Source organism: Rhinopithecus bieti, unplaced genomic scaffold, assembly GCF_001698545.2.
Source record: "Rhinopithecus bieti isolate Rb0 unplaced genomic scaffold, ASM169854v2 scaffold_64799, whole genome shotgun sequence".
In the NCBI taxonomy this organism is placed as follows: Eukaryota; Metazoa; Chordata; class Mammalia; order Primates; family Cercopithecidae; genus Rhinopithecus; species Rhinopithecus bieti.
In genome coordinates this window covers 381,615-408,073 of record NW_016824661.1, presented here as the reverse complement: position 1 = coordinate 408,073, position 26,459 = coordinate 381,615, and the positions used below count along the sequence as shown (strand labels likewise).

At 41.5% G+C, this 26,459-nt stretch overlaps 1 protein-coding gene across 1 annotated transcript in view; it reads right to left on the bottom strand.

The window, feature by feature from the left end:
• The window catches only part of LOC108522363 (A disintegrin and metalloproteinase with thrombospondin motifs 16), a 110,430-nt gene extending 91,679 nt beyond the window's left edge, over positions 1-18,751 (bottom strand). Inside the window, exons 1-3 of the mRNA XM_017862513.1 lie at positions 18,548-18,751; positions 18,319-18,421; positions 10,600-10,925 (exon numbers count right to left, since the gene is read on the bottom strand). Of these exons, the coding sequence (XP_017718002.1) occupies positions 10,600-10,925; positions 18,319-18,421; positions 18,548-18,619 (501 nt within the window). The 5' untranslated portion in view covers positions 18,620-18,751. The remainder of the gene's footprint in view (positions 1-10,599; positions 10,926-18,318; positions 18,422-18,547) is intronic.
• Positions 18,752-26,459: the final 7,708 nt, after the last annotated feature.

Genomic DNA, 26,459 nt, shown 5'->3' with positions numbered 1-26,459 from the left:
AAAAAAACCTAAACTCTCAAGTAGTGAAAAATACATTCAACAAATGACAAATGATGGATGTTGTTATTTTGAAAGGAATCAAAGTCAGTAAAAATGATCCATGCCTGGAATCACTGGGGATGGAAGATCAGCAGGAGAGCAAGTGCAACTAGGAGTTTCTGATTCATTGCTGCAGCTCATGGCACTTGAGTGTTGGTAGGGGATTACTGAGAACAGCTGTTGTCCACAATCACGAAGGACAGGACTCCATTGAGTGTGTAAATTCCCTTTGATACAGAGTCTGGCCTCAGGCCTCTAGATGATGATACCCTAACTTCTTCTTCAGGAGTGATTTAGAGTAGCCAAACTCAGACTGAAAATAGACACACACACAAGCCCCTGAGTGCTAATTTATACCTGAATGAGTCATGAGATACAATTCCCAAGCCTACTGAGGAAACTGTTCCTTCTCCCTCCTGGCAAGCTACACAAGAGGCTTAATTTTAATCAAAGCAATAAAAGAGGTCAAGTGCAGCCTACCATGGGGGAGGAATGTCTGGACACATTGTGCCTGATAGTTTCAGCTCCATACAAGAATAAGCCTGTCACAAGGCCTAGCAAGGTCTAGTTAGTGAGCCAGCCCATTCTTTTCCCTATGTAAGGCTGGAATATTCCTACTTCAGTTTTGGGGTCTCTTTTCCCCATCCAAACCGGTGGTTGTGCAGATGATTTTTTGTAAGGCAACAGAAGTCTTGTTCCTCCACTGTAAAAATCATTCATTATTTGAAGACATTCTTATTGAGGGCTTTACTATATGCCAGGCACTACTGAAAGTGTTGGGGATAAAGAAAGAAAAAGTCAAACATCCCTGGTATTTATCCTCTCAATATTTAGGGTAGTAGGCAGCTTGATTATACAAAGAAATCACCTCTCAACTCAAAGTTTTCCCTTTAAACTCTGTTTCCTGATGTGAAACTGAAACTATACAAATCCCATTTATATTTTGCCACCTGCTCCCTATTCACATCTACCAATAGCCCACACAATGGGGACAGTCTAAGGAAGGTGGAAGAACTGGCTCTTTCCTGTCTAGCCCCTGCGGACAGTCTACCCCTCACTTCCTGTCTGTTCCTTGTGGACTTCCTGTCTGTCCCAGTGGGCTTACTGTTAAGCCCCAGTGGACTTCCTATCTGCCTCCTCACTTTCTGTCTGTTCCCTGTGGGCCTCCTATCCGTCCCAGTGGGTTTCCTGTCTAACCCCTGTGGACTTTCTGTTGGCTCCCGCACTTTCTGCCTGTCCCCCATAGACTTTTGTCAGCTCCTGTGGACTTTCTGTCTGTTCCCTCACTTCCTCTTTGTCCCAGGGGTGGACTTCCTCTTTGTCACCACTGGGCTTCCTCTCTGTCTCTGGTAGGCTTCCTGCCTCCTGTTCCTGTCATTCTGACTTCACCTTTGCAGTGGCAGATCATTCTAGTTGCAGCTGCTGATTCTGGTTTGTAGCTTACTTAAAGAACAAGCTACAGTGTTTTCCCTGAGAGTCCTAGCACCAGCCAGCTCCTACTACTAAGGGATTTGAGGCCCAGCTCCAAATTTCTGAATTTTGAAAATCCTAAACTCTCCCTTAGTTTCCGCAGCCCCAGGGGCAGTATATGCTTCTTGTAGTTGTTGTCTAGGGTGCTTTGATATTCTCTGTTTAATTTTTCAGTTCTCAAGTGCCTACTTAATACATTGTATTAATTCTCTCTCTTCAAATAATTTGTGTGGTTTCTGTCTCCTGACTGGACTGTGATTGATACAGTTAATGATAAATGCCAAACAGAAAAATAAAATAGGAGTAGGAAGTGAGAAACAGGGATAGGAATGAAACAGGGACTGGATGAGTTTAGATGGGTGGGCCAAGGAAGTCCTTAACAGACTTCCTATCTGTTCCTTGTGCACTTCCTGTCTGTCCCAGTGGGCTTCCTCTATAGCACCAGTAGACTTCTTTCTTAAAAGGTAACATTTAAGGAGGAAATAAAGGTCACAAGCATGTTAAGCAGATACAATCAGACTGCTCTCGTTAAACCTCAGGCAAAGCAAGATCCTGCCTTCGAGAGGTTGGTTTCATTTGGACTCTTTTACTCTCTTTGTACTGGACTTTTGCTTGAGCAAGCACTCTCTTTAAAAGCAGATTTCAGACATCCTGTCATTTAGACAGTCCCAGGCCTGTCTCATCCCCGAGAGTCTGGCCACAGGGTTCATCTTCTGTTACACCCAGGGAATCAAGTTTCAGGTCTGAGCATTACTAAGAAGTCATCTCTTAATTGCAACTCTCCTTTTAAACTCTGCTTTGTGAGGCTGAGGTTGGGACTCTACAAATCCCATTTCTGCTCTGCCACCTGATCCCTATTTCATGATGAAGAAGTAATATCATCAAGTGATTCTCGGTGAAAACATTGCTGGACAGAGAATCTGAAGACATACCATAGACGTGTCTGACTCCACATGACTTTGTAATATTGACCAACTGACTCCAGTCCGCTTGGATCTCAGTTTCATCACTTCAAAAATGAGAGAAGTGGAAAAAACCATAGATTTTATAGCTAAAATTCTCTAGTCATCTAATTTTGTTTACAACTAACAGTAAATTAATAGAAAAATCTGTTATCACTTCAAAGATGAAAGATAACCTTATAAAATATTATTTGATCTAATGAAATATATTCATTTCTGTTAATTTCAAAATTGCACTATTATATTTGTTCTTACATAATTAGCAGAAAAGTAAGAAGAAATTATCTACATTTTCGATTAGTTCTTCACAACCACCTTAAATTTCCTAGTCACCACTGGCTTTGGCCATTCTTTATCCAAACACCTAGCATTTACTACATCTGTCTCACATGCCTCCCAAGACTGACATTTTTATCTGTTTATGCCATCAGCAGTCTTCTCAGATAGTGACACCTTTCTTTCAAAACTTATAGTATCTCTTCTGATCATTCCCCATGTGGGTTCTTCCTTTCTATTCCTATTTTATTACCCTGGCTCAAGAACATTTGTTAAAGTCAGTTGAAAATCTGGCAGCATTTCAGACAGTTGCCTAAGATTTATTGAGTGTTTTAGAAAAATCTCTCAGTGACTAGCACTTCCAGGGAATCCCTGGAGTTTGTGGGTAGAAATAAAACCCAGTACAATTCAAACCAGGGCCCTGAGTAAGTTTCAAATCAAGTGAGAATATAGACAGAACTGAGAATTACAAGATTTACAAGTTTTCCAACATTTTGAAAACAATAACTGGACTTTAGGAAAATGATACCTATCCTATGCATTAATGCCTTGACAAACATCATGTTTTATGCAAGAGGAATTAAATTTCATGCAGATTTTATGCCAATGGCAATCGACAGATTATATTAATTTTTTTCTAATCCAAGTACAGAGCTTTCAGAAAATCCTAAGAAAAATCTATTCCCATGATATGCAACAGAAAACATTTTAAACAAACCTCACTTAAAATATTGACTAATGGAGTTTCTAAAATAGTTTTGTTTAAAACCCTAGTGATTGAACCATTTGTTAATAAAGTATACACTTCAAAAGAAAATTTATAGTGTTTGACATTAGTCATAGCAAGAAATCAGATGAAGTGGATTATAAAACTAATTTTACTTTTGTTAATACCCAAAATGGAGGTTGAGAAGATAAAGAATTTCTGTTTGTAAATTGGAAATACAATCACTCATTACAAGAAAAAAATGAATTTAGGTTAATGTTTAACAAGAACTTTGGGATACAAAGATGAATAATAATGGACCCTTGAAGAGTTCATAGTCTGGTATTTAAAAAACTGTAAATAAATAATTATGGAATAAAGTACACATATGTGCTTTAATATTTATACACTGCAAATTTAACATTACACACTGCAAATGTGGTCACTAAGCTCAAACAGCATTAGATGCTGAGGAAGATGGCGCTGAAGTGGAAACCAATGAGAAAGTCATTACCCCTTAGAGAAAGTTCAGATGATACAATGCAAATTCATGCGCATGAGCTCACAGGCCCCTGTAAGGCAGCAACAGCTTCATGATTAAGGGAAGTGAAATAGTACTGTGGCTTCAAGTGCTGGTTCTGGATTCCCATGTTTTGAAGAATTAGCTTTGGGATCATCTGTAACATGGGGATAATAAAGTGGTCTTGTATTATAATCTGTAAAATATGTTAATAATAGTGTCTATTGATGACATACTTCCAGAATGGCAATTTGAGGAGCATGGTGGGATTTCACCCCAGTGAAAGAACTACTTACTTGCTGAAAATTACACACACGCATGCACACATATGCATTAACCATTTAAAGTCCTTGGAAATTATCTTAAGGGCATAAAATATGCAGAAACAATTATTGAAAAACATTTCAACAAACCTTGAACAGAACAGTGAAATTTGGTAGCATTTGAGCCATGGTCTGCTCAAGTCTTTAGCTTGGCCCCAGCTCAACGCGACAGAAGTTCTTCTCCAGGCGTATGTAGCCAAGAAGATAAAGAATCCCTATTTCCTTACCCCCAACAATGTCTATTCTGGGACTCCATTTGCACCACAGGGGAGGCAAGCCACTTGCATCTGAAATTCCTTCAGTTCCCTATTGCAGAAGCTCTACTCCAGGCAGGCATGGCCATGAGAACTTGATTCTCTTCTGCCAAGCAGCCCCTACACATAGAATGGGCACTGCTCTCCAGGCCTGTCAGGCCAACAGCAAGGAAACCCTGAACACCTCCACTGCATCTCTATTGCAAGTTAAAGTTTCAAGACAGGAAGCAAAACCAGGGAAGACAAGGGGTTACCATCCCAACAGCTCTACTCATAGAGTATGGGTGTCACAGTGGGAGAAGCAAGCCACTCTACCACTCCCATGTGCAATTCAGTGTCTTGGAGGTTTTGCCCAGGGGAAGAGACAGGCTGCATGAACAAGGAGCTTGCCTCCAGGTTCTGAAATTATTTGGAACAGAATGTAGGAACTTCATGCCTAAGGGCATTTTCAAAAATAATAAAGATTTTGGTTGTGAGTAATTAACAAGAACCATTTATGACAGCATCCTTGCTGACCCTGGAAGACAATGTACTAAGTGAAATAAGCCAGAGACAGAAAGACAAATACTGTATGGTCTCACTTATATGTGGAATCGAAAAAAGAAGTTGAATACATAGAAGTAATGAGTAGAGTATTGATTAGAATACTCCTTCCCAGTGGCAGAAAGGAGGAAAAAATGGGGAGAAGTAGGTCAAAGAATACAAACTTACAGTTATATAGGATGAATAAGTCTAAAGACCTAACATACAGCATGAGGATTATACTTAATAATACTGTATTGTATACTGAAAATTTGATCAAAGAGTAGATTTTAGGTGCTGTTAACTAACACACACACACACACACACACATACACACACAGGGAACTATGGAAAATAATGGATACATTTGCTTGGCTCTAGTAATGATCTCATTGTGTGTGGTGTGTGTATGTGTGTGTGTATAAACATCATGTTTTCACCTTAAATATATATAATAAAATACATTAAAAATAAAAATGGAACAGGCACAGTGGCTCACACCTGTGGTTCTAGCACTTTGGGAGGCTGAGGGGGGTGGATCACAAGGCCAGGAGTTCAAGACCAGCCTAGCCAACATGGTCAAACCCCATTTCTACTAAAGATACAAAAAATTAGCTGGGCATGGTGGCGCACACCTGTAATCCCAGCTACTCAGGAGGCTGAGGCAGGAGAATCACCTGAACCCAAGAGGCGGAGGTTTCAGTGAGCTGAGATCGTGCCATTGCACTCCAGCCTGGGCAACAGGGTGAGACTCCTTCTCAAATAAACAAAATAAAATAAATAAAAATGAAAAAAGAAATAAAGGAAGCCATGATGGCAATGTCATACAGAGAATTTGAATGAAGATACATTTTTAAAATAAATAAAAAATTTTGAAATTGAAAAGTACAATATATAAAATGTAGAATTCATGATGGGGCTTAATAATATATTTGAACTGCCAGGATAAAATCAATGAATTTGAAGATAAACAAAGAATATAGAAAAAAAATGAATGAAGGAAAAATGAATGGAGCCTCAGGGAAATGTGGGGACATCATTAAACATATCAACATATGCATAATGGATACCAAAGTATACATGCTAACATATGTGTAATGCGATATGCATAATAAACCACAGTGAAATAAACAGTTGACTTTTCACCAGAAACAATGAAAGTCAGAAAGCAGTAGGATGACATATTGAAAGTGCTGAAAGCAGAACAACAAAAAACCATCAACCAATGCAGAACAATTCTACAGATGACTATGGACCAACTGAGTCCTCCCCATTTTCTTCCTTGCCATTGTCAAGAATGACTGCAAAATGTGCTGGAAATGCAACATCATGAGCTAGGAGGAAAGGGCAGAAACAACCTGGACTCTGTTGCAGTCCCTGCCTTGTAGTATGATGTGATGACTGAAATGTAGAACTTGTTGTGATGATTGAACTGCAGAACTTGTCCAGCGCATCATGTGCCCAGGTATAAAATCCAGGGTGGGCTGCTTTCCTGGGTGCCTCAGCCATGTTGCATGCACAGACAAGACTTCATCCACTCAGACAGCTGTATTGAGCCTTGTGTACCAGCCTGTGATTGTTCCTAGACTTTTGCTGTCCCTTGTTGCCCCACCTATCTCTAAGTAATAAACCCACTTCATGTAACTTGTGTGTGGGGGTTGCTGTCTCACCAAACTCAGACAAGTTGCTAACCTCTACACAGTGAACCCTCTTCCAAAGCCAATAATCTCTACCCAGTAAATCAGAACCACAATGGATATTCCTTCATACTCACTGGGATGGCTATTTAAAAATAGAGAACAATAACAAGGTTTGGCAAGAATGTGGAGAAATAGGAACCTTCAGACATTACTGGGTAATATACAATGGTTCAACTAATATGAAAAACAGTTAGAAAATTCCTCAAAATGTTAAGTGTAGAGTTTCCATATGTCCCAGAAATTACACTCCTAGGTATTTACCCAAGAGAAATGAAAACACATATTCATACAAAATCCTGTACACAAATGTTCATAGCACCATTATTCACAGTAGCCAAAAAAAGTAAAACAATAATGTCCATCAACTGATAAATAAATAAATAAAATATGTGGTATACTTTAGCAACAAAAAAGGATAAAGTGCTGATATGTGCTGCAACATGGATGAATCTTGAACACATTACGCTAAGTGAAAGGAGTCAGTCACAAAGGTCACATAGTGTATGCTTCTATTTATAATCAACGGCCAGGTTAGGCAAACCTATACTGTCTAGGATGGGAACGGGGAGATTAGGGGAAGGAGAACTGACCATAAGAGGTTTATTTTTGAGGTGATGCAAATGTCTCCAATTAGACTCTAGTGATATTTGCACATTTCTGTGAATATACTAAAAACTACTGAATTATACAATTTAAAGGGTGAAACTCTATTAAACGAATAGAGCTAATTAACTCTTTCAGGACTGAGTTTGAGTTACATCTCAATAAAGCTGTTTTTAAAATAGTACCTATTTCTTCGACTTATCTTCAAGCTAAGTGAGATAACCATTGTAAAGCTATTAGCAAAGTATAACATTCAATAAGTCATTATTGTTCTTTGTGCTATTGCCATGGTCATTATTGTCTCTTACTTATAACTAGCCCTCTAAGTCTATCCATTATTTAACCAAGTACTAGAAAGTACCTACTGAGTGACACACATTTATGTGCTTGTGGTTGGTGATGACAAACAGATCTGTAACAACAATTTGGTAGAGACATAAATATAACAGGGATCCTTTTTTTCCAAAAATTATCCTTATTTAACTAAATAAGAAATATTTTAAGTCAAGATACTTGGTGGCAATACCAGGGTAAACTCTAGAAATTATTTTAGGGTTTACAGATCTCATTGAATATATTATACTTGGGTTTAATATGCAAATAGTAAGGTCTTAACATTTATAGGTGGCGTTAACAGGATGTGAGCTTGGCAGATGCCAGCAGTCTTCTCCAGGACTGTTTGTTACTCCTTCATTTATGGGCATCACGTTCTAACTTTACTATGGACTTGGTTTCTGGATAGTTTCCGAAATCCTATCCTGACACTCTCCACCTACCAGCAAGGCACGCAGAGGCATCCTCCTCTGGGTTCTTCTGGCTCCCATGTCTGTCCCTGTTTCCTCCCCCTGTAGGGGACTTGCCTGTGTCCTGCTTCTGTCATTAGACAATAAACTTCCGAGGCCCAGGTCTGCTGGGCTGCAGTCTCACACAATTCTCAAGGTCATTCTGTACTCAAATTGTCATTGTGAACATGAGATTTAGTGTACTATGTTTGTTTAGTTTTTCCTTTCTTCTTTGTGAATATTTATTTACTATAGATAGGATAACACCTCAATGATTCACTTTCATGCTATTCCTCAAACCAATCATTAGTGGACAACAGCAAAATCCTTCCAAATGTAGAGTCTGAGAATCAGGGTGAAAAATTATACATCAGTTTGGAAATTGCATTGTCTTACAACTGTAAACCATTTTCTCTAATTAAATGACACAAGATATTATGTGAGAATTAAGCAATATATTTTTAAACCCGAAAGAAGTAATGTTCTTACCCTACAAATTAAATAGATAGAATGGAATATACAGCATTTCCTGCTAGAAGAGATCTTTCCAAAGTGATCGCCTCTGGGCTCTGCAAAGATACCTAAATAAGAACAGGGCTCTTTCCAATGCCTTTGATTTGTCCTGTCTTATGATGAAAATCCTCAACCTCACACTCTTAAGTCTGGTTGAGGTCACATTTGTAGTGACCATCTATGGACAAAATATCAGTAAAGCTGGACTACAAGTATTTGGAAGATTAACGGAGAAGACATATAAATTTCTCTTCCAGCAGCTACAGTCTCAGATACCACTGTTTATTACCCAGAGAAGCATTTTTTCTGTTATTTATAATTTCTTTATCTTTCATTATAATTATACACTTACTTTACTGTTAACTTTTCCTGTTAACTCTGATCAAGCTCAAAAAGCGTCAGAAATCTCAAGCTATTGCAAAGCACCTTGATTGAGGGAACAGACTCCAGGGCACAGCTCAGGGAGATCCAGGGGCCTCAGGAAGCTTGCATCCCTGCTGGGTTAGCAAGAAGTACCTCACCAATTTCCACAACCAAATCCAAAATTACCCAAGGGTAAAGGGCACAGCACACCTCGTTGCCACACAGATGGCTTCCATTTCTGGCTTAAGCCCTTGTGAAAGAAAACCAAGGAAGATGTATCTTCATTTTGTGCATTTCATGAAAAGTTCTAGTCCGTTAAGGAAGACTTATTTTTCTTGGGAGAGTGTGAAAGAAATCAGCCCCATTGTCTTCATGCTTAACAAGAGCACCAAATAACCACCACCCTATCCCTAGCAACTCAACCCAAAAGCTTCTTATGAGTGAAAGAGCAATGAGATCAACTCATATCAAATTTCCCTAAAAAGCAGAATGTTAACATTTAAAAAAATTTTTTTACAGGATTTAGCATTTACATATATTTAGTATTTTAAGGAATTGGTTATGAATTCAGCATCCAAAATTCACACACACAAAATCTTTATGAGATGTGGGGTCTGAATTCCCTCTCCTCAAAGAGGGAAGGAAATTTTAGCACACTGAAAGCTTTTTCTAGAAAAGCAATAAATGTCCCAGACCTGTTAGCCAAACCTTTAACATCCTCAAGACCTTGAACCCTGAACACATTTTCACTCTGCTGTCTAAGTCACACTTCGCTCCTCTGCACCTGAGTAATTCATTTGTTGCCAAGAATCTAAGAATCTCCTAAGATTTTTCTCCCTAATATATGAAAATATTTTAAGAAAAGTAAAAAGCAAGCCATTGAGATTTTGACGTGGGTAGGCCTGAGGGATGCAGGTAGATGCTTAGCTCAGCCAGATGCCCCCCTCTCTAGGGTCCCTGTAAATCGCAGCACCAGAAGCATCAAAGTGATGTGCCATTCCAAACCTGATATGCAGGACATGGGGAATGCACCCTGGATTCATCAGTCCAGGAGGACCAGCAACACCCGGCCATGGATGAATGCCCTAATGTGTAAGCAGATTATCATCATCAGAATGATAGATGTACAGTATTCAAAGTCTTTCAAATATCTGTTCAAATAATCCTCATGGCCAATCTCTTGAATACTGTTGTTCTATTCCAAATGAAGACATTTCTCCAGTTTCTGTCAGTTAGAAGCTGTAAGTTGGAGTAAAAACCTCCCCTAAGAAGCTAAAGAATTCAGATTTGGCCAGAGGTTCTTATACACAATTTTCAAGCTGAAGTGCTCTTCCACAATAATTCTAGAACAGCAGCAGCAGGGTGGGTGTGCGCACTGTTTCCAAATAGGCCAGAGGAGGCACACAATGTTTTTTGGAAAGTTTTACTCGGCAATATTCCTCCTGCTTAATCTGCGCTGCAGTACAAGAAGAACCTCTACGTGAACTCGAGGGAAAGTCCTGGTTACACTCTCCTTTCCACCATCACTAACCCCGCCTCCCTACCTGGGACTTGCGCTGTACTCACCAAGCCTTGGCAGGTTGAAAGGGCCACTGAGGAGTTTCTGTGGGATCGCAAAGAGCCTTGATAGAAACAGAAGTCTTCTGGCGGTAAAGTCTGCACAGACTTAGTGCCTGTCTTTCCCAACGTCTGCACAATAAAGCCGGGAGCCACCAGTCTGCTGGAAGTCCTCAAATCCATGTGGAAGTCATGCCTGGAGCCTTTCAGCCGAAGGTGAAGAGACTCAACCCCTGACATGGTCACTGCTCTTCGCCGCCGCTGATGGTGCATGATTTCGTGGGACACGTAATCGCCCCTGTGGTCAACCTCGTAGGCAGAGACCAGGTCATATTCTGAAATCAAAAGAGTGAGGAGAGGCTGAGTCATTTCAGGATTCTGAGAAGAATCAGGAAGTCTTAAGATATAATATTGTTTTACCACATGATCTTTCCACCCAGTCAAAAATGACGAAGAAAAATGCAACACCTACCTATACTGAATTCAAAGTGTGAAATACGGAACATCACAGTTTCAATAAAAAAATGGTAACTAAAGGCCCCATAATGTGCTATTCCCAAGCCAGGAAATCCTACGACACTTAAAACGGAAAATATATTATTGATCAAATAAAACCAAAACCAAACTTTTAGGATTGCATTTCATAAACTGTACTAGTAACTATCAAATATAATCATTTTATAGTTTTCAAACATTCCTTCAGTCATGTTATTTCTGTTTCTCACTGAGCTGATAAGAAATTTTACCTTGAAAACACCCAGAATTTTCAAAAGCAGTTAAAATAAAATATGATAGGCACACTTTTCTGCTAATTTTCTATAATGTTTATTCATGATATCATGGAACATAGAAGAGAAAAGGCAGGACGCACACACGGTCCAGGTCTGCCAAATGTTGACATTTGGAAATGGTCACATGTGCATTTGTTCCTGATAAAAACTGTTGGTGACCCTCCCATTGGCCTGGGTTCTTGGGACTTGATCAGGTTTCACATAGAGCCCTTCTGAAGACATGCACCACTTCCATCTTCCCACTGAAAGGTAGCGTATGCTGGTCTCAATCATATTCAAGGAAATTATTTATTTTAAAAAAGTAAAGAAAACCCCAAGGAACTATCAAATTTCAGGAGACCCATGTAGGTCTGCAGGGCTGTAGTCAGAGGCGATCTTTCCAGGAATGCATTCGGTGTTCACTGGGTCACCACCTTCTCAGCAGAAAACAGAGGGACACCCTGAAGCTCCATCAGCATCCTGGGCAGTAGTCCTGGGCTGCTTTTCTATAAATATCGTAGTTGTCTTCTCCAAGGAGGTTTCTCTCCTTCTCGAAAATGGTCATTGAGTTTTCATGGTTACAAGTAGGATTTGTTCTCTCATTACCACCATAACAATATCATCTCAGCTCTCCACAGTTCAGGGGGAGGTTGTTTCTGTCCTGGACAGGTCAGAACTTGGATGGGAGGAGAAGGAGTAGTGCCTGCCCCAGCCAGATGTTGCTGCGTGCCACCTTCTCAACTTAGACCTGGGCTTTTAGGTTATGTGAAGGTAACTTTATTAAAGTACTTTTTTGTTAATGATTTGTTAGCTTGTTTTACACCTATTAAATACTTACGCATTGGCATGTGTGCCTCCAACTGTAGGCGAGCACTGGGCCTCCACATGTTAGGAGAGGGCCTGCGCCCTGTCCTGCATTTTTCTAATCACGAGAAAATAACAGCTCAGCATGATGCCAACCCTTTCTCCAAACTTATGCTGAGATGTCTTTGAAAAGGGTCAGAGTCAGACACCAGAGCAGATCTCTCTCTAGCGCAATGATGAGGAGGTCAGTCCTCAAAGACTCAAAAGTGCAGCTTCCTCTTACTATTTAAAACCCTGGTTCTAATGTTCCGTTTTTTCCCCTTTATCACCAACATGTGCTGTTAGGAGACTCTTCCGTCAGGTGCTTCATAATCAGGGCCCTTCTATGCTTTGGCCTGAGTTGGACAGGTTTTTTGGAATAATAGGATAATATAAAATAGCATCCTGCACGAGGGGCATTTGGTTAGAAGTGAACAGTACTTGGTTAATCATATTTTTCTGGAAAAAGAAAGTTTTCCTTACAACTAAAACTCTTTGAATGCAGATGCTTGTCCACCTAATTCTGTCCCATCCTGACAGGAAATTGGGTGGTTACAGAGAAAGAGAGAGAGGTAGCAGCTAGTGGGAAGTCTGAAAGGCAGGGGTTTGGGCTTGAGAGAAGTGAAGGAGGCCAGGATGGATGGCAAGTCTGCACACAGCTATGGACAGGTACTCTGAGGGTAGCTGGCTGAGGGGCACAGCATGTTCTGGCAGACAACTTGACAACTAACCACTGAGATTTATAGGAAAGTCAGTAACTTGTGGTCTCATAGGTAAAATACACTGGAATTATTTAAAATTTAATTGGGAAAATGAGAAAGTCAAAAAAGCTGGTGAAATTGTATCCAATGATAGAAAAGGGAGAGCACAGCAGGAAGCAGCATGTCTGGCACAGGTATGTAGACTGCAGTCTGGATTTGAGCCACTCACAAACACAAAAGTGAAACGTGCACACCTGTTTGCTTTGCATTTCCCCAAGCCACTCTCCTTGCAGTGAGACTTCTGCCTCTCTCATGCCTGGGTCTCTGGACAGAGGGGAAAGGCCAGGGTGATGCAGTGATGTTAACAGCTGTCATCCTGCCCTCCGAGCCACTCAGGGGCATGCTCCTCACCTCCCACCAGCTCCTACCACTGTAGCTGAAGCAGGGGAAGGATGACAGAAAGCAGGATGGCTTGTTCCAGATAGTGGCAGGTCAGCACATTTTATTGTGTATAAAAAGGTGATTACTCCTTAAAAAATCAAATTATTCTCAGATGAAATAAGCCATATTCTTACGACCTTTATTTTGGAGAGAGATAATACTTGTCCTTTATTGGGGGCTCATATAATATTTATCATGCAAAATAAGTACTGATAAGCCACTTTTACATAAACACAATGCTGTGCTAATAAACATTCAACAACCCACTGTCTGGAGAAGAATGACCTGGATTTTGGCATTTGCCAGTTTCCCTGGTGTAAATCCTCCCCCCCGTGGCTGATTTCAATGACTGCTGTGCCATCACTGAATATGCAGTGTGCAGAGATATGCAGCAGCCCCCACTGCGTAGCATTTCTGCCATACAGATGCAAAAGAGGCCAGTGGTCTCAAGAGCCTAGATTATTATCAAATATAGTGAAATAATTATGAAATGATGAGCTTTGAGCATTGCAATGTTTGTAATATAATTAATTTCACTGTAAATTTATGTATTTTAATCATTTTCACAGGGATTGGTGTCTTTATTAATACAGTATTTTTTCCATAAATGGGAAAGACATTTGAAAGACTTCAAACACAATAATCTTGCAAGAAGAAAAGTTTGTCCTATCTAAAAACTCATATATACAAGTGGTAGGTTCATAACCTCAATGTTGAGGCAAACTGAACTCCAAGAAGTCCTGCAAGGCTCCTGTGAGCTCAATTCCAAAAGGCTGTGGGAGACAGCGAGAGCTCCACACCTCGCCCACCCGACAGGAGCATCTCCCATAGGCTCCACCCTTCCCACTCTTTCCACAGTTGGCTGCTTATACGGCACCTGACTGCAACTTGCTCCAGACTCAAAGACTGAGCCTGTAACTGTCCAAGGGCAAAGGAATGTTCACGAGCACCCTAAGAGGATAGCAGGGAAGGAGAATCCGGAAAACAGAGAGAAGGGTGGGGCAGGTGGCAGGAGATGTATTGCCTTCTAAATAGAAATCAGTCTCATTAACAAAAAATCAGTCCACCACCAGCCACCTCTTTCAAACACTGCTGATGTCAGGAAAGAAAAACGACACTACCTTCCTAAAGTCTGCTTTGGCAATGAGTTGCAAAAGCCTTCGACCTAGGAAATCACCCTGAGGAAATAATCCCAGATGAATTTTAAAAGGTTTACGTAAATATTTTCATGGAAGCATTATTTGTAATGCTTATTTACAATATTTTAAACAAGAATAAACAACAGATAATTGGTAACTACATTACAGTAAAGTCATAGAAAGGAATACCTTAAAACTCGTAAAAAAATATACTCTAAAAGAATGAAATCTAAAAGATGATTTCCCCACATGAGGCAAAGTTCATAATATAATGAGCTTTCAAAGTACGTTGTAAGCTCTGAAGCCAAAGTGACCCTTTAAAAGAAAAAAACAATGTAGCCTGTAAGGAACACAGGGTGATAAGTAATTCTTGTAGATTATCTGGACAAAATGCAGAAGGTAAATAATAAAGGTAGAGGGAGAGAAACTAGCACAATTCTATTTTATATTCTCTGCACTGTTATTATGTTCACTAGTGAGCATGTGACCACTGATTTTTTTTATTATACTTTAAGTTCTGGGATACATGTGCAGAACGTGCAGGTTTGTTACATAGGTATACACGTACCATGGTGGTTTGTGCACCCATCAACCCATCATCTACATTAGGTATTTCTCCTAATGCTATCCCTCCCCTTGCCCCTCATCCCCCAACAGGCCCCAGTGGGTGATGTTCCTTTCCCTGTGACCATATGTTCTCAGTGTTCAACTCCCACTTAGTGAGAACATGTGGTGTTTGGTTTTTTGTTCCTGTGCTGGTTTGCTAAGAATGATGGTTTCAAGCTTCATCCATGTCCCTGCAAAGGACATGAACTCATTCGTTTTTCATGGCTGCATGGAATTCCATGGTGTATATGTGCCACATTTTCTTTGTTCAGTCTATCATTGATGGGTATTTGGGTTGGTTCCAAGTCTTTGCTATTGTGAACAGTGCTGCAATAAACATACGTGTGAATGTGTCTTTACAGTAGAATGATTTATAATTCTCCGGGTATATACTCAGGAATGGGATTGCTGGGTCAAATGGTAATTCTCATTCTAGTTCCTTGAGGAATCACCACACTGTCTTCCACAATGGTTGAATTAATTTACACTCCCACCAACTGTGTAAAATTGTTCCTATTTCTCCACATCCTCTCTAGCATCTGTTGTTTCCTGACTTTTTAAAGATGGCCATTGTAAATGGTGTGAGATGGTATCTCATTGTTATTTTGATTTGCATTTCTCTAATGACCCGTGATGATGAGCTTTTTTTCTTATGTTTGTTGGCTGCATAAATGTCTTCTTTGAAAATTATCTGTTTATATATTTCACCCATTTTTTGATGGGGTTGTTTGTGTTTTTCTTCTAAATTTGTTTAAGTTTCTTGTAGATTCTGGATATTAGCCCATTGTCAGATGGATAGATTACAAACATTTTCTCTCATTCTGTAGGTTGCTTGTTCAATCTGATGACAGTTTCTTTTGCTGTGCAGAAGCTCTTTCATTTAATTAGATCTTATTTGTCAGTTGTGACTTTTGTTGCAATTGCTTTTGGTTTTAGGTCCCACATTTAAATCTTTAATCCATCTTGAGTTAGTTTCTGTATAAGGTGTAAGGAAGGGTCCAGTTTCGGTTTTCTTCATATGGCTAGCCAGTTTCGCAGCACCATTTATTAAATAGGGAAAGCTTTCCCCATTGCCTGTTTTTGTAAGATGTGTCAAAGATCAGGTGGTTGTAGATGCGTGGTGTTATTTCTGAGGTCTCTGTTCTGTTCTATTGATCTATATATCTGTTTTGGTAACAGTACCATGCTGTTTTGATTACTGTAGCCTTGTAGCATAGTTTGAAGTCAGGTAGTGTGACACATCCAGCTTTGTTCTCTTTGCTATTTTGTAATTATTTCAGCCACCAAGAACAATTTGCAATAATAGTTTGAGTCACGTGCCTCTTTAAACAAAATGTATGGCTACAATTAGTTATTTCAGAACCAACTTGTCTAATGGATACCTAGACAGGTGGCAGTCAGCTGACGCCAGCAGTCACCAAGGATCTTCTAGCTCTTCTGCTCCAGGTCAGCAGGAAACAGGCAACACTGTTGAGCAGGATCTTTTCTCTGGTGGCATAGAAGCTTGTTGTGGATGTCCAGACTCACACGTTAGCCTTTCATAATTAAGGAGCTAACGTGCATAGAAGGTAGGGGAGGAGGGTGTGCTGTGTCCACTGGGCTAGAACTTCACTAAGAAAGGTTCGACTCTTTCCCTTCAGGTTCTCACCAAGCCAGGTAAGTCGTTGTCATGGAGATGTGACAATAACCGAGGTGCCAGGTGTTCAGAGCAGCCCACTGACACACCACTCCCAGGAGGATGCTGAAGCGGATTGAATCACTTCAAGGGAAAAGCACAATTAGGCAGGAAGCCCTGGTTTTCTTCTTCTTTCTTCTGTGTCTATAATGTGCTTTATCTTAAATAAAACTTCATAAATGCCATAAACTAAAGTATTGTTGCAATCTCCTAAGTCTCTCCGGAATTTTCATGATTTTAGGGAACTAGAATTTTTTTTTTTTTTTTTTACAAAATCTTACTTAAAAGGTGAATTAGAATTAACTTTTAAAATTGTAAGAATTAACTTTAGTATTGTAAGCAAAACGCTAAAAGGGACAAGGACAACCAAAAGAAGATAGTCTGTAAATGGACAGATAATTAACTTTCTCTTGTAAATTCACCATGACAATTTCTTTTTAACATTTTATATCATTTGCACCTAGCGCCCCCTGGTGGTTCTCTAAAAGATCTTATGGTGAGCGTCAATCTCATATTGGTCACCTTATGTACTCTTTGTATAATCACTCGGGAGGGAAGAATTTGAAAAGTTAATGCATATACTAAATTCTTGCCTTTATGTTATTTTATCAAATTGAAGTAACTATACTGAGAAATTCTGAATTATTAACTCTAATTTTCTAGATCCGGGAATACATTGAGAGAATCAAACCTAGTTCTTCCTATAAAAGTCAATTAATATTAATATTTGACATGGCAATTTATTGTTGGTAACAATGCAAAATAATATTTATTAACTGTCATTAGATGGGTTCAGGTTAAAAAAACTACCTAGCAACCAGTGTGACACACCTGCTTTCTCATTTACCTGATGCAGTATGAAGACATGGAGATCCCTTCCCATAAGACAGCACATTTGCAAATGTCACTTGTAAGTGGCAGAAGTAAAAGCATGCATTGAAAAAGAATAAGACTTGTCCCCATGTCACACTGTGGCCCAGGACATGAACGTTGCTGATGGTGTCACAATAAGCCGATAAGCCATTTCGGGCACTATTATGTTTGAAGTACTGCCTGATTGTTGGAGCATTAACTTTAGTACTGAGATGCTAAGCACTTCTTTTACCTCCTTCACTGAGAATAAGCAACGATAGAGAAATACTTTAATTTATAAAGGAGGAGAAGGAGGGGTTGGGGAGAGGAAGGAGGATCCGAGGATGTAGGAGGGTATGGAAAAGGGAGTAATTTGCTCTTTATGATGGCTTTGATGCATACAGACAGCTTTAGATTCTTCCTAAACTCTTTAGAATACAATAAAATGAACTTCCTCACCTTTTCCTTAACGTTATACCAATAACTCAGGCAAACCGTTTTGCCAGGGAATGAAATATAAATATTGGTGGAAGTCCACTCATCGGTGCTCGCTCATACAGTTAAACAAAAAGTGCACAACAGCATCTTAAAAGTAGGGGTCCACAGAGGCATGAACATTCACAGCACCTAATAAACCAGCAGCACGGGGATTACGAGCTGCTAAATGGCAAGGATTAGAAGCCCCCACCTCACTGACTTACCGCCCTTTTCCATCCAGCCTGGCCGCTCCGCGGGTGGAGGAGGACGCGGGACGCTCTGGCTCCCAGGCGCTGCCGCTGCGGGTCCCATGGCGCACGCACGTGCCTGCGGAAAATAGCGGCGACACCGCGGTGAGACGGCGGGGGCCGCGGGAGAGGAGCCGCGGCGGACTCGCCTCCAGCTGTCGGGACCCGCGGTTTCCGCCCGCTGCCGGGAGCGACCGGGACTCACCTGTTCGGCCACCTGCGCCAGCAGCAGCCACAGCGCCGCGCAGCCCCGCCATCCGCGCGCGCGGGGCTTCATCCAGGAGCGCTCCGAGGGGCTAGGGGCCACCGGAGGGTCCCCGGCCGGCAGCGTGCGAGCGGGCAGGGAGGACCCGACCCAGGCAGAGCGCGGGAGGATTCCCCACAGCGACTCCGCCGCCGCGCCGGGGTTATTACTGGGACTCCGCGCGGCGCGGGGGGCGGAGTGGCAGCCGCGGCGGCGGGGGCGGCGGGAGCCGTGGGAGAGCGGGGGGCGGGCAGGGGAGAGAGGAAGGGAGGAGGCGAGGGCAGAGGGGGTCAGAGGACCGAGGAGCGGAGAGGGCAGGGACAAAGAGCGGAGGGGAGGAGGCGAGGGCAGCGGGGCGCAGAGGCGGAGGCGAGAGGGGAGCAGAGGGAAGGCGGGAGACTGCGGCCAGTGCCAGGGAAGAAGGACGAGGGAGGATGAAGCTGCTCACGGCCCGCAGTCCGTGCCTCGCTGCCTGCGTGGGGACCACGCGGTTGGAGAGGCTGCTGGGCACCGGCGCCGGCGATGCTCAGCATGGACCTCCGGCCAGTGTGCTCTCCTGCCCTGCCGTGGGGCTGGTGACTCGGCGGGACTCCAGCTGCTGCAGTCGCTCCGCGGGCTCCCACCCCGGGAGCCTCACCGGCGCTGCCAGAGGCCGGGCCACCTGTAGCCCGCGGAGTGCGGCCGGGCCGCGCCTCTGTGCCCGGGCACAGCTGTGGGGACACTGGGTGCGGAAAACCGGGCGCCCGGACATGGGAGCGCCGCGGACCTGCTTCTAAAGGCGTGTGCTTCGCTCTGGAGTTTGAGGCGTGATCGGAGACCTGGAGGCCGAGGAGGAAGCTCTTCCCGCACCCCATCTGCCCCGGGATGTGGAGGCGCTCCTGGCCCCGGGGTCATGGCCGCCGTCGACTGGCCGGGCTGCGGGTGCCGGTGACCGGCTGCTGGGTGCAATCCCTAGGGGGGTCTCAGGGCTGCGGATGGGCCTGGGTCTCGGCCGCCACAGGAGTGGATCGGGCTACTGTGTGCACAGGGTAGCCAAGGAGGCAGCAGGTGTGCGGTCATCGGACTGGCCAGGGTTCTGCGCAGCTGGATGGGGTGTGTGAGCGCGCGGGTGTACATGTGCCTGGGTGTGCGCGGGTGTACATCCGCACCTGACTGTGTGCGAGTACATGGTGTGAGCCCATAGGACTGCGCGCGTGGGAGTGCATGTTTGCACATGTGTGTGCGTGTGGCCCTCCCTGTCCCTGGCTGCTCTCCCACCACTCACGTTCTGTAGGTCCTGGGCCTTCAGCCGCCCTTTGGTTCCAGTGTCCTTCATAGACAGCTTAGCTTGACATTGCCTCTTTTGCACACTTTGGAGAGGGGGATGAATGGGGGAAATGGTGTCTTGGGCTCTTTCTTTGCCCAGCCTGTCACGAACCTCTGGGTACCCAAGGGGAGCTCTCAGCAGGCGCCCTGCTAGGGCTGTCCTGAAGCCCCAGACCGCCTGGCTGTGTATGGGCATCCCCATTCCATAGCAACACACACTCCCTCTCTTATTCATTTATTTGAAACCATTCTTCAAAGTACAAATATTTTTACATAAAGGCTGGCATTGGGATGGACCTTAAAACACCCGCCACCCTTCCCCTCTGCCAGTGCCTAACAAATGTCGGCCTCAGCTCACACCTCAGGGAGCTTACACTTACCTGGAAGGGGGGTTGGGCAGTGCATGGAAGTCTCCAAAATCTCCTACCGGCAGAATTTCCCTTGTCCTGAGTACACTGCATGCTTGATAAATGGGGATCTCTACGTACTTCTAATTGTGTCCAGTGTAACAGGAAAGGGAGTGAGATTTTTTCGAGTCTATCACATGGAGATAACCAGGGGCCCTCTTCTATAAGTTCAAACAGATGGAAAAAAAGAAGAATGGCTGTGTAAAAGGATTCACTCTCAGGGAGTGCTTAGAAAGCATAAGACCAGAACAGTGCTTAATGAGTCTCTATTCATTGTGAAGAAAGAAACAACATTCTTTAAAATGACTAGTGTTTCCCAGTTCCTCTAGCTGTGCATGGAATTCAGCACTCATCCTGCAGTATGAATGTCTCCAGGTAACACAGAGGGGTGGCCGAGTCCAGGCTATAGAGGCCAGATTGGGAGCTGAGACGAGCAACACACGAATGGACCGAGTTTAAGACTGGCCATCGAACATGGTGGCAGTAACTCGCAGCTGCCTGTCAATCTCAGAGAGGGATGGAGAGGGAGGGGAGGGGCCCGGGCAAACTGGAGCACAGATGTCTGCCTTAAAAGGGACTCTTGGCACTGAGTGGCCAGTGCATGGGGTGCTGCCATAGAGTATTGGGGCCCAGACCTGCCTAATTTTTAAAGGTAAAATGGAAATCTCAATATGTATATGGAGTTCCTTCAATTTAAAGGTGTCTCAGCAAAGTAACCCTGAGAACAAATATTGGAAGGGTCAAAACAAATCACCAGCCCTGGTCAAAGTCCTTCACTTTGCAACCCTTCAAGAACGTAGCACTCTTAACTTTGAGGTCAAAGTTTAGGAAAGCAATTTTGTCATCATTTGTTTAGATCCAGGGTCAGAAAACTCACTACTGCCCAAGATCATATCTGGCCAGCTGACTCATTTTGTAAATAAAGTTTTATTTGTTTGCAGGTCGTCTGTGAATGCTTTCAGGATGGCAGAGTTGAGTCACTGCAACAGAGACTGTGTGCCCTGCAAAGCCTAAACTATTTACCATCTGGCCCTTCACAGAAAAATGTTGCTGTAAATTATTTAGACCATTCACAGTTAGCACTTGTTTCCTTTCAGACAGAGGTTCTCATTACTTAGGGGGTCATTTTGAATATCAAGTAGATGTTTCAATAGAAAATAAAAAATAATTAAAATAAAACAAAGTGCTTCGCAAAGGATTGGGGAGAGAGTATCTCCTAACGGCTGCATGCTCTCCCATGCCCAGTGCCCTTTCAACATGAAAGGAGCCAGGGGCCTTTCTCATGTGGAAACAAATGGCATTTTAGATTATAAGGATGAAATTTTGTCATAACCCTTTTCTAAATTGCATAAACTTTAAACTAAAGCAATGCAAGTGGGCACATTACCTTGTATGTAAAACCACCATCCACACAACTGAAACGGAGAAGAATTGGATGTGTTTGTGTCCTATGAAGATTCTGTTTAGTCTGTAATTTTGTTCCTTCCTCATCTCACACACAGCTGAAACTAGTCAGGTTTCAAAGAAGTTAGCGCTGTATTGTGCATCAACACTTTTCTTTAGTGGCAAAAATTACAATGATTCTATGAAAAATTGTTGTAGTTCCTATTCTTTTCTGGAAGATTAGAGTCGTTCTTTATTACTTTATACAAATTATAAGGACACAATGTCATTAAAACACAAACACAATAATGTCAGATAACTTTCCAGCTTCGAGGCCTATGAGTGGCTCTAGTCCTTCTTTGCAGATTGCAACTGAGAAAGCCAAGCCCCAGGAAGGTCAAGCAGGTCTGCTGACCCACCGCAGGGCCAGAGCGCTCAGGCCTCATACACTTACTCCTTCCCAGCCCTGGTCTTGGCCCCTCTGCAATAAGATGATTTATAGACCGGAAGTAGTGAGGTGCTGCACTTTCTCCCGGTGCTGACAGTACCCCGACAATGTGAGAAAGTCACATGGTTAAAACACAAGAAAAGGATATTTTGGCAGAAGAAATATGAAATGAATCGTATAAAATGTAGAACTCACTATGAAGTTGGACTGAGTGTAACTTTAGAAATCAGAGGGCGTTGGAAGAACCGTGCCTTGGGAATGGTTGGCAACACCTGACCCAGCCCCTGTATTTCCACAAGATCCTTTGGCCAAGTTCTAACTGAAGCTGAGCATCTCAGCTCCTCAGTATTAATAGGATTAGAGTCCTTCCTTCCACGGGCCAAACACGTCCTTCAAATGCCTAGGCAGTAATGAGATCACGTCAGCCTGCAGTTTATATGAAGATTCTGTTCATAACTGCACTCTTGTCTCTGTCGTCCTCCCTTACTTTGAGGCTTGACTGTTTTTAGTAAAAAGAAGAAAAGAAAATTGGAAACCAATGATGATCACAATATGGCATTTATAAGCTCCTTTCCTTTTATTATTTAACACAGAAAAATGTAGGTTAAATAGTAATAATAATGTATCTAATTATACAATAATTATGTATTTTTTTCTAATAATAAGTTAAATATTTGTTATTTTTATTATTATTATTGCTATTGGTATTTCATATCACTTCTTGCCGTGAGGCCCCTCACTCTTCCCCAGTGCTGAAGCTGCACAGAGGTCAGTCACTCAGACACCTCCGGAAATAAGTCTCAGCACTTTTTCCTGAAGACTTCTGGTCCATAATAACACTGGCTTCTGCCAAACATACTTTCTTCTAATGGGTACAAAGGTGGCATAATTGTCAGAGCCTGGTGTATCAGTTAGCTATCGATACTTGAATGCTATCGTGTTTTGACTTAATTTTTAGTTTGACTGTGACTGGCAAAATTTTCTTGATATTTCTTTTCTCCTGGAATGGAGATTGGTTCCACACTAGTTTCCTTGTCCCAGGTTTGGTCCTGGCTTTAAGAGTCAATATTTTATGTGTTTGCTGTTTATAATTGTATTATTTCATTCTTACACTACTTTAAAGATCTCCCTGAGACTGGGTAATTTTAAAGAAAAGAGGTTTAATGGGCTTACTGTTCTGCAGGTTGTATAGGCTTCTGCTTCCAGGGCGGCCTCAGGAAACTTACAATGATGGCGGAAGGTGAAGAGGACGGAGGCACGTCTTACATGGAGGGAACAGGAAAAAGAGAGAGAGAAGGGAGAGGTGCTACACACTTTCAAACAACCAGATATCATGAGAACTGTATCACCAGAACAGCAAAGGGAATATACCCCCCTCACCATGACTCAATCACCTCCCACCAGGCCCCTCCTCCAACACTGGGAATTATGACTCTGCACAAGATCTGGGTGGGGATACACAGCCAAACGATATCACTATTTATGTGTTTCTTTAGACATCTATCTGCACCCCAAATTAGAAATATTTCCCAAAATTAATACTCTCAGTTTCTTCTGAATATATTTATTATTTTAATACATTTGCAAAATTATATATTTAAATTGCTATTTATTTTCTTACAAGATATGAAGTAGTGATCTAATTTTCAGGGTTTTAAAAGATTAAAATATCCCATTTTCTCAATTACTTGTATAATTCACTTCTTACCACCCCATGTATTTAAAAATTTAACTTTGTTTAATAATACGTATTTTGAGTATTTTTTGGCTTTCTACTGTCAGTAAAACACTGTTTTAATTGTTATTAATATATTTCATTTTTTATTATGATAGATTTTTGACACTGGCTGACTTGTCTTCTCTTATTACTCCTTTCCAACAATTTTCTGTCTATTCTTGTTTGTTTACTCTTTCAACATTATTTTAGGTTTATTTATATCAAGTTTTAAAATCCCATTGGGATTCTGATTGGGATCACATACATTTATGAATTAATTTAGATAATACCAAAATCATTAAAATATTCAATATTATGAGACAGGTAATACATTTTTTCATGTATTCCCATTTTAAAAATACTTCTAAATATAAAATGTTTATTTTGTTCACACAGGTATTTAACATTTCCTATAATGTTTATTCCTAGGATATTCATATTTTTATTGAATTCAATTGGCTCATTGTATCTCATTTTCTAACCAGAATGTTAAAATAATGAAAGGAAGCCCAGCCAAATGCACTGCATCAGAGCATGGGCTCTGAAACCAGATGTCCAGGGTTCAGGGCATAAATCCTAGCTTGCCCACTTAGTCAGTATGGACACGTCACTCAGCCTCTCCAAGCCTCAGTGTCCTCATCAGTAAAATGGAAACAATGATAATGACAATAATAGCACTTACCTCATAAATGTTACAAGGGTTAAATGAGTGAATATTTAAATAATCTTAAAATAGTCTTTTAATATTTAAAAAATCTTAAAACAGTCTTTGAAACTTATTATTGCTATATATGCAGGGTTTTATTTTAAATAAAATAAATAACTTATAGAAATGGTACAGGTATTTTATTTTCCAGTTTCTTCTGTTTTACAAGGTCTAATAAACTTTTAATTCATTTGCTTGCTTTTCCAAAAGACAAAATTACATTTTCTCAAATAATTGTCTCTCTCTCTTTTTTTTTTTTTCTGGTATTTACACCTTAGTTTTTCCCCTACTTTAGCCCATGGACAGGGTTTCCAGAGAGAGCAAAATACTGGTGATCAGGAGCACAGCTGTCTTATTCCTAACTGTAGTGGGAATGGCTCTTGCATTCTGTTCCTAAGGATGTTATCAGCCCTTGGTTTCCAGTAGATTTGTTTTAAGATCCTATAAAGAGTTCTTTTCTAGTTTGCTAAGAAGTCGTAGTGGTAAGGAATATTGAATGTTTAACATCATCTCTCTGGATTGGTTTTCTTCTTCAACAAACCCAAATCTCCAACATGATTCTCATTCTGGAGATTAAGAAACTGTGAGAAGGGGGGATTTTTTTAAACCTTTTAAGTAATTCTAATGTATCCCTCTGGTATGGGTTGGGGAGTAGATGTGTCTCCTTTTCAATTTCTAACAGTTTTAATTCTTCTTTGCCCTATTAATTAATGTAATTACCTAAATTTAAAAAAATTGAACAATGCTGTTCATGAATTTATCCTGCTTTGTTTTGGCATGTTTAAATTATATTTATTAATATATAAAATTAAAATTAAAATGTAAAGTATATTGATTAATTCAAATTTAGAATATTTTGTTGAGTATATTTATACAAATAATAAGAAGAGATATTGGTCAATTGTGTGTGTGGGAGGGTGTCTGTGTGTTGTCCTTGGACATACTGTAGTGTAAGACATAAAATTAAGGGTCACTATTATATGCTGCCTTGACAGCTGGTAAAATTGACAATCTTCCTTATCATTGGGATGAAGCAGTATCTACCTATTCCTGAGTAGAAGATTTCAGTCTTCTGCCATCTCGTGGAATTGTTCAAACAGGCCAATCACAGCCTCCCATGGGAAGGGGCACCTCACCCTCTTGATACTACAAAGTCTTCTCCACAGCCCTCATTGTTCAGTCCGTTCCAAGTGCACCCCCACGTGGCCCTCCATGGAGTGTGGCATCCTCTTCCTCAGGCTGTGAGTGTCGGTGACTAATAAACATTCCCCCTGCCCAGCGCCATGTGTCATGCACTTGGCCCTCCCCATAACCTTAGGGCAGGAATTCCTCCCTCACCATTGGGGCAAAAAAGAGGCAATTAAAACACATTTGCCTCCCTTTTACATTTTGTTTTAGTGCTTTGGCAACTTGTAAAGTTAACTGGAAATTTTCCAAACGATTTCTGTGTTCTGGAACGTTTTAAACAAGTGAAAATTATCTGCTTCTTCATGATTTGACAAAACACTTGTACAATTATTACAGTCTGATTTATTTTTTGGAGGAAATTTTTTGCCTAACTATTCAATATGTTTTATTGTTAATGGCCTGTTGTGTCTTCCTCCATCATCTTGAGAGCTTGTTTGGAAGTTTTAGAAGGTGAGCATAACTACTCATGTAGGCTTGACTGAAGACCAGTCCTCTTCTACTGGGGATGGCTGTCCTCTTGGACTGAGTGTGCAGCTTTGGGAGAGAGGCACATGGAGCAGTGAAGGATGAAGGGGACACCTAGCTAGCCAGCCAGATCAGCCCGATCCACCCTGACGATCAATGGGGTAACAGATAATGCAGTCAGATTGCCTTCACTTCCCTTCCATCTTAAAGCAGTTTTTCAGTATATGTTTTCCTATAAGAGAGTTCTTTTCATC